The 11048-nt window shown below is 38.6% G+C and overlaps 1 protein-coding gene across 1 annotated transcript; it reads right to left on the bottom strand.

The window, feature by feature from the left end:
- Positions 1–23: 23 nt before the first annotated feature.
- LOC127410887 (tripeptidyl-peptidase 1) lies at positions 24–9268 on the bottom strand. Its single transcript, XM_051646122.1, has 13 exons — positions 9160–9268; positions 8776–8847; positions 8449–8588; positions 8212–8362; positions 7812–7933; positions 6775–6953; positions 6457–6655; positions 5103–5291; positions 4876–4948; positions 4624–4744; positions 2775–2933; positions 2488–2613; positions 24–1572 (listed from the first exon to the last, which is right to left on the bottom strand). Exons 1-13 carry the CDS (start codon positions 9177–9179, stop codon positions 1435–1437), a joined length of 1689 nt encoding a protein of 562 aa, XP_051502082.1. The 5' UTR covers positions 9180–9268; the 3' UTR covers positions 24–1434.
- Positions 9269–11048: the final 1780 nt, after the last annotated feature.

The following is an 11048-nucleotide window of genomic DNA, read 5'->3' as shown; positions in this document are numbered from 1 at the left end:
TAATTGGTTTTTAAAGACAAGAATTTGCTTTCACATTTCATTTTTATTTCACAAACTGATTTTTGGCCACCAGAATGTCACAAATGTCTGATAAATGAAACACTGAGACAGCAGTGAACAAAAAAATGGAATAAATATGTATTTCTGGAATAATTCCACCATGAAAGGGTCAAAATGGACAATACAGTATCACCCACTGCTTGAGTTACATAAGGAATATAAATATCCAAACTTTGCAAATCCAAGATCCAAAGTATGATGACTTTTTTTTTTAAATTACAAGCAGTAATGTGATTTGTTTCCTCTTAATATTTGTGCTGATTTATTGCTAATTTACATTTTTTCCAATTCAATTACAGAAGACAGTTTTGTACACTGTAGATTCACAATTTGTGACAAACCTTACAATCAGAAATCTGATTCAAGGAATTATGTTTTCACCCGGACTATTTGCTATTGCCCAAATTAAACCAACTCAGACTAGGTGGAGATGGACATTTCTGTCACCAGGAGCACACAAAAGGTAGCATTTATTTTAAAATAAAACTATTTTACTATAAAGAAATTAAACATTGTTCGTAAAAATATCTACATACATTTTAGAGACAATCCTAGGGGCAATGCATCTTTCAAAAAATCAGTATGAATATTCACTGCATCAGACATCTTAGTGGAAAAACAATATCAGAGCTCCCTCACAACAAAGTCCATTCGATATTTAATTCCCTGAGGATCTCAACATAAAATCTGCGAAATCAACCCAATAAAATATCCACACACACGCACACAAAAAAAGGCCATTGGTGGAGGCAGCTCTATTAAGTATGTTCAATAATTTGGATGGCTTCATTATATGCTACAATTTAACCTTGAAATGTCTACCTAAAGTTATTATAAAATAATCTGTTTTAATTGCTTTAAGGAACAGAAATCCATATAGACTATTCCCTGATCATCCATAATAAGGGAATATTGCACATCAGAGCATTGATCGGTTCAGTTTCTTAAAATATGAAATCCAAAACTATAAGTACAGGTAGTAAAGATAAGATTCAAGGATATTCGCCTGAATTTGTCATGCTATGTTATGTTTAAAACACGAGGCTCTTTAACAGTCGATTCATGGTCTATACCTGGAAACCACAGATCCTTTAATCTGAGTCAATCAACCTCACCTGAAAGACCAAAAGTGATATGACCTGTTTGTCAAGGAAAGGACTGTGGGTGGGTTAATCAACCATTCGTCAAAGGTTGTTTACATTGAAATAACTTGTTTTGTTGAGAAAACATTCTTGATTATTCAAAGCGGTTTATGGAATCTTGATATGATTGTATGTAGATGCTTTTGTAAAGTAATGAATAATCAATATCTGCAAAAAAAATTTCCGTAAAATAAATCTGTGTGAAAAGGGTGAAACTTTCCATAACGGTGGCTCAATCCATGAGAGCTGCAAGAAGAACAGGGTAGTTGGGTGTTCCCCATCCTGTCACTGGATCCCATGAGGAGGAGGCACAGAAACCCTTCCCTTCCACTTTATCATCCAGACAACTCTGGTGACACCCTTCTGTTACCTAATGACAGGAGGAGAAAACAGCAGGTAAATCAACAATTCATTAGGTGGATACAATTACTACAGCAGGGGAACTAAACCTTTCAACTTTGACGTCTAATGATTTCTGCACTGCATTCTAAGCATTGCCACAAGGGGCGCTACAGCAAGTAACCTTCAACAGCTTGATAAAATCTTGGTGAGGAAATAGAGCGGTAGAAGTTGTAGTCCAAAAACCCGGAAGATAATTTGCATTTTCAAGCCATGGGTTCCCTCTGGATTTTACTATGGGTTTTTATAATGGCAGTTTTGGATTTATGAGTAAAATAAAGTCTGTGGTAAACATTTCTTGATGATATTTAGACGTTTTGTTCTACAACATAAATCACACAGTCATACCCCAAGTGAATTTTGAATCCGCAGTGTTTTTTTTTTTTTATTTTTTATAAAGTATATTGCTGAAAAGTTGCTAGAAAAGAACTACTATGGTTTTCAGTTTTGTCAGGAACATTCACTCAAACGCTTGTGGTATTAGTAGTCCTTGTCTTGCAACTCGTTAGCATCATACATTTTTTAAAACACTGCGGCTTCAAAATGTACATTTGAAGTATGATTGTCTGTAATTTATCTTTTAGAACAAAACGTCCAAGTATCTTCAAGTAATGTTTACCACAAACCTTATTTTACTCATAAATAATAATAACAATAAAAACCCAAAAGGAAATTCAAGAGGGAAACCATGGCGAATTAGCTTTCCAGGTTTGCCCACAAATTGACGTTATGGCTGGACAGTTCTATTAAGGTTAGTTAAACCTAGCTACCTGAATATGTACGCATCCAGATTAATTTGATTAATTTTAAGGCAACGCCCCCTTGAGTACTGAGGTTTGGTACCCCCAGTAACATAAGAATGAACTTTAGTATGTAGAATACTTACATCATAAAGACCTTTGCCTTGCAGTTTGTAAAGACGTGGGTTGAGGAATCCTAAAGCTGGAAGGCCCTTAAGGAAGCGCTGGTCATTTATAAGAGAAAGAATTCCTCCTACTACTGGAGTTGAAGCCTTTGATAAAGATGCATATTATAAAATAGTTAATTAATAATCAATTAATCTCAAAATGTTGCTAATACATCATAATAAATATGAGTGCAATTTGTAACATGAAGACTGTAATGTCACATGTGCACAAACCGAAACCCGTTCTCTTCATATCATTTACTAACCGAAGTTCCAGAGACCCATGGTATGGGCACACGGTTACTGACAACCCAGTAATTGTCCGAGAGTGCTGCTAGGTCTGGGTAAGCTCTTCCAGTGCGGTTGAAATATGTCTGTGGAGGTAGGGGCTGAAAACTCTTCAGGTAGGTACCAACAGCACTAACCTACAGACAACAACCACATAAAAAAGCACCATCGTTACTTCTAAGAGTCTTAAATGAATAGTTCGCCCAAAAATGAAAATTCTCTCATGATTTACTCATCATCCTGGCATCCCTGATGTGAATGGCTTTCTTTCTTCTGCAGAACACAAATTAAGATTTTTAAAAGAATATTTCAGCTCTGTAGGTCCTCACAATGGAAGTGAATAGGTGCCAAAATTTTGAAGCTTCAAAATCCACATAAAGGGAGCATAAAAGTACTCCATATGACTCCAGTAGTTAAATCCATGTGTTCAGACACAATATGATAGGTGTGGGTGAGAAACAGATCAATTTTTAAGTAAGTTTTTATCAAATTCACCTCTTTGCCCAGTAGGGGGCGATATGCATTAAGAATGTGAATCACCAAAAACAGAAGAAGAAGAATGGGGAAGTGAAACTGAAGTGGAGATTGACTGGGCAGGGAGAAGAATTTATAATGAAGAAAGGACTTAAATATTGATCTGTTTCTCACCCACACCCATCATATCACTTCAGCAGACATGGATTAAACCACTTGAGTCATCTGGAACACTATTATTTGCCCTTATGTGGATTTTGGAGCCCATTCACTTGCATCGTATGGACCTACAAAGCTGAGACATTATTCTAAAAATCTTAATTTGAGTTCAGCAGATACTATTCCTTTAAGACAAATAAACAGACAAACCAGATTTTGAATAACTAAGTAAAAAAAATTGCAAATGTAATTGGACAGCTGCCTTAAAGGCATAGTTCAACCAAAAGGAAAATTTCATTTCCTCACCCTTACAGTATGATGTTCCAAACCTACAAGACCCATATAACCCATATTTAATCCTAGAACCGTATGATTTTCATGACCTTCAGTTCCGTTAACGGTTCTTGCACAAGCAAATGTCTGATGATTCAGAAGAAAAAACGTACCGAACCCCTAAGGAACCTACATCTTGAAACACGCAGCACGTCTAGTGTGTTTGGTTCCCGAACTAATGAATCTTATAAGCCAGTTCTTTTGAATTTACAGCACAAAACATCCAACACTTCATGTGTAGTCTGATTCCCAAACAAATGAGCCGACTCTTTTAATGAATCAAAAACACTAAGCCTATACATCAGTCAGAGCGGTTACTGAATCAGTCTTTTAATTGTAAGCAAGGTAACTCGAAATGAACTGTTGAAGTCTCACAAGCATCAAGTACAACATTAGGCTACATAAAACAGTATACACTGTTTCTGGAAAATATTACTCTAATACAATTTCAGACCAGTAAGACTTCAATCAGGCAGTGCAGTTACTGCTTGTTCATGTGACAATGTGTATTTAAAGATACACAAATTTTGTTGTAATCAGTGGTATTTTATAAAAAATGAATGAATTAAAAATGTTATCACATTTCAAATTTGTTTAGATTTTAAATTGAATATACAGTTAGGCTCAATTAATGGATTGCATGAATGCCTCAAAGTCTGCCATCATGCCTTTTTAAACATTTGTATTCAATTTATTTCTAATTTATTTTATCTGCTCTGCAGACATCTGAAATGATCTCATCATTTGACAACAGGTTGCTAAAAGCAGTAAATGCAATGAGAATTGTATTTCTTATTTCCAAATAAATGTTCTTCAAAAGAACTGAAACTGCACTCTATGGCTACAGAACACATGCTTTACCTGGTAATCTGGCATTGGAAACACGTTACTGAAGCCACCCCCACTGATGTAATCTGTGACCTCATATGTGAGTTTGAAGGGGTTCTTGAAAGAAGTCCCGCCCACGGTGGTCACATAGGGACTTACGTAAAGACAGTATAAAAGGAAGAGACTTTACAAATGATCAACTGTATCTGATATCAACAGTAAAAGAAAATAATTAACAATATCCTGAGATTCAATAATAAAGATTAGTTAGAGAACAGTGCCTACCTAGATGCAGGAAAACTTGGCCTAAAGGTATTTCTTTCTTTGGTCAAGTGTCTACAGCCCGCTCCACTATCACCTATAGAACAAGAAGAGATCCACGCGAGATCTTACGTCAAGGAAGCATCTACAAACAACTTGTCAACACATTCAGAATATATTAAAGCATATGAATATATGCTGAAAACAAGATAATGGAAAAACAACCTGCAAGGCTGATTTTGTCGTCTTACCAGAAGCAAAAAGCATGGAGATCCCTCTGAGGCCAGCCTTCATGAACTCAACATTGATGCGGTCCATATAGGCAGTAGAAAGACTGTCCTCATCATCTCCATAGCTGATGGAGTGGACCCAAGGCACGGCAGACATGTTGCTAAGGAGCAGCATCCATTGAAGGAATGGCTCCTGGGACTCATGACGACCTATAACCGAGATCAAAATGAAGCTCATCATGTTTATAATTCACAAACAACAATAATTATTTCAGAAACAGACCACTTTGAGCAGACCTCATGATGCACTGAAATTAATTCATATTCTTGTGTGTATATTAAAATGAATAAAATCTTAAAATTTGCAATAGCAGACCTTATCCTAAACATTAAAGGGATAATGACATGAGGAATCAAATTTTACTTGATCTTTTAACATATAAGTATAGGTCATTATACTATAAAAACATACTTTAAGTTTCAGAACTCAAAACTTCCTCCTCACTGCAAACAGAGCATTTGTTAGGGCCTGGGTAGCTCAGTGAGTAAAGAATAGTAAAGCTGACTACCCCCCATGGAGTCGTGAGTTCGAATACCAGGGCGTGCTGAGTGACTCCAGCCAGGTCTCCTAAGCTACCAAATTGGCACGGTTGCTAGGGAGGGTAGAGTCACATGGGGTAACCTCCTCGTGGTCCGCTCTCGGTGGGACGTGTGGTGAGTTGCGCGTGGATGCCGCGGAGAATAGTGCGAAGCCTCCACACGTGCTATGTCTCCATGTGAAAAGATGCACAGGTTGACGGTCTCATACGCGGAGGCAATGGAGATTCGTCCTCCGCCACCCGGATTGAGGCGAGTCACTATGTCACCACAAGGACTTAGAGTGCATTGGGAATTGGACATGCCAAATTGAAAAAAAAAAAAGCAAAAAAAAGCATTTGTTGAAACCAGGCTGCCAAAACGACTCGTTCTCTACTTTTTCCACATTGTAATGTCACACTGTGGTAGACATTTGCATCTGACCGCCTCCACAACAACGCATACTTTATTACCTCCATAGCCCCGCCAAGCAGCAGTGAGCAGTGTAATGACATGGAGGGAGCAGGTCAGTCAAGAGCAGAGAGCCAATCATAACAGTGGGTGTTTACAGTCAAGAAAAAGCACCAAAACCGAGTGTTTCTGACAGAGAGTCAGAATGATTGTGTAAAATCATGTTTTACAAATATATTATAGCTTTTTGTGCAAAACAAATCTTTAGTAATATTGTAAGTGAACCTCAAGTAACACCAAAATAATAATAAAAAAAAAAGGCATGACATGACCCCTTTAAAGAAATCTGAATTCATTCAGTTAATATTTTATGTCCGTTTTCACGTACCTGGATTGGTGAAGACCCATGTAGAAATGTTTGAACCACTGCTCATGATGTATTCCACATCCAGACTGGCTTCAATGCCAGCTTTACCACCTCCCTGAGTGCCCACAACCTGCTCGACGGCTGACATGTGCGTGAATCCTCCAGCAAACAGACTCATGAACTCAGACAGGTCTGCAGGGTGGTAGTACTGCTCTAAGAACTAATCAGCGTAGTTTAAAGTTAGTGGAGAAATTTGGCACCACCATACAGTACATTCCAGAATTCTGTTTGAATTATGAAATTAATGGTTTTGCCCTAAAATAAATATGAGGGGTATACCTGTGCCACTGCCTGACTATTGTTTGCGGCAGTGCCCACATCTTTTGCTGTAAGGTTATAGCGACTCCTGATGACTGAGGGTGTGACACCCAAGTGAAAACCTATTCCTGACAGTCTTGCTCCTTCCCAGCCTTTACTGAGATCCCGTCCTTGTGGTGGAAAACGGTGAACTCCACCCACTAAAAAGACAAAAAAAAAACCCTAAAATTTAGTCACAAACAGATTCAAGAGCAATCTGTTTCCATCAGGGACATTTGACACTATGCTTGCTTATTATGATATGAAATTGCAAGTGAGGAAAAAAAATACTTGAAGTATCCTAGAGCAAAGCTTATGCATATCATTTTTAAGGAATAGTTCACCCAAAAATGAAAATTCTCGCATAATTTACTTACCGCCATGCTATCCCAGATGTGTATGACTTTCTTTCCTCTGCTGAACACAAATGTAGATTTTTAAGAAAAATCTCTCAGCTGTGTAGGTCCATTCAATGCAAGTGAATGGTGGCCAGAACTTTGAAGCACCAAAAAGCACATAAAGGCAGCTTAAAAGTAATCCGTGTGACTCCAGAGGTTTAATCCGTGTCTTCTAAAGTGATATAAAAGGTGTGGGTGAAGAACAGATCAATATTTAAGTCCTTTTTCACCACATATTATTCTCCCTGCCTAGTAGGTGGCGATATGCATGAAGAATGCAAACCGCCAAAAACAGAAGAATGTGAAAGTGGAGATTTATAGTAAAAAAGGACTTAAATACTGATCTGTTTCTCATTCACACATATCACAACATGGTTTAAACCATGAAGTCTGCCTTTTTATATTTTTTGGATCTTCAAAGTTCTGGCCACCATTCACTTTTAATTCACCATTCGCATTAAATAATATTCTTCTAAAAATCTTTATTTGTGTTCTGCTAAAGGAAGAAGTCATACACATCTGGGATGGCATAAGGGTGAGTAAATGTTTGGATGAACTATCCCTTTAAACATGGGATAAACATTTCTGGAGAGACAATGGTGTGAAGCTGAGTCTGCTCACCAAAGTCTAGATGCTGATAGACATCTTTATGAACAGAGTATAGAGATGTTGACCTCAACAGAGTGTGTCCATTTCTCCTGTAGCGGTGAAATTTAGTGCCAGGGAGTAATGTTTCTGCCACTCTGAGAAAACAGATAGAAAAAGGAAAATCCTTTTGATCATAAATGAATAAACATTCATATTCACTCATATCATGTTTTCCCCTTATCTATCAAAAATAATATTAAGCTAATAAGACTTTTTAATGTTAAGTGCATGTATTATGGTATGAGTAAAAACTACTTTTTTTTTTTACCTTGCTTTATCAAAAAAAGAAAAAAAAAGACATTTTCAGAACAGATAAAATTCTTGTGGTCCATGCAATGCATACTGTAGCAAAGTTCACTCAAATGATCCTTACTGAGCAGTCATGACACACTGAAGAAAGTCCCGAGTTATGACCGAGTGACACTTTTTGACCCCATTACTCTGGAGCCAGTTTTGCATGACTTTCTCAGTCAGCTGAGATGGCTGCACAAGAGCTGCGATTTCTTCCAAGCTCAGAAACTTCCCTAAAATAGAAGGAAGAGAGAATGAGCACTAAGCAGGGTATTTTTTATTTCATTGTTAGGATCAGGACAAAAGTGAGGCTCTTTACCATATTGTTGTGAATCTGGGTCTGACACTCGTTTCAGTAACTCTTTTAACTGATCCACATTCTGCTGCTTCAGTGCAAATGTGAGCTCCACTTCCTCCAACGGTCTAACCCGTTCAATAAGGAACCAGTCCTCAGGCACACTAAAACAAGGAATTACACAGTTAAAGGCCTGTTTTGCGCATAAAACGACGTTGAAATTACTCCTGGAGTATAAATTCATACTGGCCACTTATTAAAGGCAGATCTCAAAATGGCTGGCAGTTCATCAAATACAAATTCATAGTTTGCGATCAGTTATTATTAAACAGTGGCATGCAGGTGTCTTACGAAGCATCTTGATCAGCCTCAAGCAGCTCCCCACTGACGAGCCAAATCAAGCTCAGGACAAAAACAGCAAGCCTGTAAAACAGAACAATGTCACTTTAAGCAATTCATTTTATGGCCCAAGCTTTATTATAGCAATAGGTAACTGTAACTGCATATTGTCTTTTAAACAATAACTCGTCTAGAAAAACAAGTTACAATAGTGAACCTACAGACAACAATAATAATAATAATCCACAGCACAGTCATCACGTGCATTGGTCTGTCCGACCATCTGACCTCGTGCGGTGTAAAGCAGGTTCTGAGGTTTAATAATATAGTTTCTGACAATATAATTATTGAATTATATCTAGTGCAAGATAAATCTCGGTAAAATACACTACTTACCGCATTGTTTTCGCGTTCATGCAACTTAATATCCGAAAAACACAACACACAACCAATGTCAGAATGAGGTCTAAATGTATCAATCATGTGACAGTCACATGACCATCAGCTGATCTTGTAACGATTGAGGAAGTACATTTGCAAGGAGTGTCTACAAAATATGAACGCTTTTAAGAAAAGCGCTCATTTGTCATAAGGATCTATATACTACATTTACTGAATCGCTAAATTATTTTTATTCTCCGAGTTCCAAAGACATACGATAAAAACGGTTCACCGAAATGCCATAGTTATTATAATCGAACTGTGTTATTGGAAAATGCTATAACAACTTATTTTATTTAAGCCCAGATGGGCTCACGGTTGGGGTACAACAGAGCCAAAGCCCCCCCCGATTTGTCCCGTATTTAAGCTGGTCATATGGCGTCACGGTGAAATCGTTCCAGATCGCCGATTTAACATTGATATAAGTTAGAAAATGTGCCTATGATGGGCAAGGGACCGTCCGAAAAGTCCACACATTGTGCTAAAACGTGCTAATACTGTGGAGGGTGTGGTAAGCGACCGTCTGAAAAGTCCACAAATGGTGGTAAAACTGTGGAGTTTTTTCTATATAAATGTTCAGTAAGATCAAGCAATGTGTGAATACAATCATAAAGACAAGGACAGATGCAGGAAAAAAATAAACAAATAAAATAAATAAAAATTATTAAAAAAAAAAATAATTAAAAAAAATTAAAATACACTATATTCCCAAAAGTATTCGCTCATCTGCCTTTAGACACATATGAACTTAAGTGACATCCCATTCTTAATCCATAGGGTTTAATATGACGTCGGCCCACCCTTTGCAGCTATAACAGCTTCAACTCTTCTGGGAAAGCTTTCCACAAGGTTTAGGAGTGTGTTTATGGGAATTTTTGACCATTCTTCCAGAAGCGCATTTGTGAGGTCAGACACTGATGTTGGACGAGAAGGCCTGGCTCGCAGTCTTCGCTCTAATTCATCCCAAAGGTGCTCTATCGGGTTGAGGTCAGGACTCTGTGCAGGCCAGTCAAGTTCTTCCACACCAAACTTGCTCATCCATGTCTTTATGGACCTTGCTTTGTGCACTGGTGCGCAGTCATGTTTGAACAGGAAGGGGCCATCCCCAAACTGTTCCCACAAAGTTGGGAGCATGGAATTGTCCAAAATCTCTTGGTATGCTGAAGCATTCTGAGTTCCTTTCACTGGAACTAAGGGGCCAAGCCCAGCTCCTGAAAAACAACCCCACACCATAATCCCCCCTCCATCAAACTTCACAGTTGGCACAATGCAGTCAGACAAGTACCGTTCTCCTGGCAACCGCCAAACCCAGACTCGTCCATCAGATTGCCAGATGGAGAAGCGTGATTCGTCACTCCAGAGAACGCGTCTCCACTGCTCTAGAGTCCAGTGGTGGCGTGCTTCACACCACTGCATCCGACGCTTTGCATTGCACTTGGTGATGTTTGGCTTGGATGCAGCTGCTCGGCCATGGAAACTCATTCCATGAAGCTCTCTACGCACTGTTCTTGAGCTAATCTGAAGGCCACATGAACTTTGGAGGTCTGTAGCGATTGACTCTGCAGAAAGTTGGCGACCTCTGCGCACTATGCGCCTCAGCATCCGCTGACCCCGCTCTGTCATTTTACATGGCCTACCACTTCGTGGCTGAGTTGCTGCCATTCCCAATCGCTTCCACTTTGTTATAATACCACTGACAGTTGACTGTGGAATATTTAGTAGCGAGGAAATTTCATGACTGGACTTGTTGCACAGGTGGCATCCTATCACAGTACCACGCTGGAATTCACTGAGCTCCTGAGAGCGGCCCATTCTTTCACAAATGTTTTTAGAAGCAGTCTGCA

This window comes from Myxocyprinus asiaticus, chromosome 20, assembly GCF_019703515.2.
Source record: "Myxocyprinus asiaticus isolate MX2 ecotype Aquarium Trade chromosome 20, UBuf_Myxa_2, whole genome shotgun sequence".
Lineage (NCBI taxonomy): Eukaryota > Metazoa > Chordata > Actinopteri > Cypriniformes > Catostomidae > Myxocyprinus > Myxocyprinus asiaticus.
Note: the sequence above shows the minus strand (reverse complement) of the source record. Positions and strands in the feature narration are given on the sequence as shown.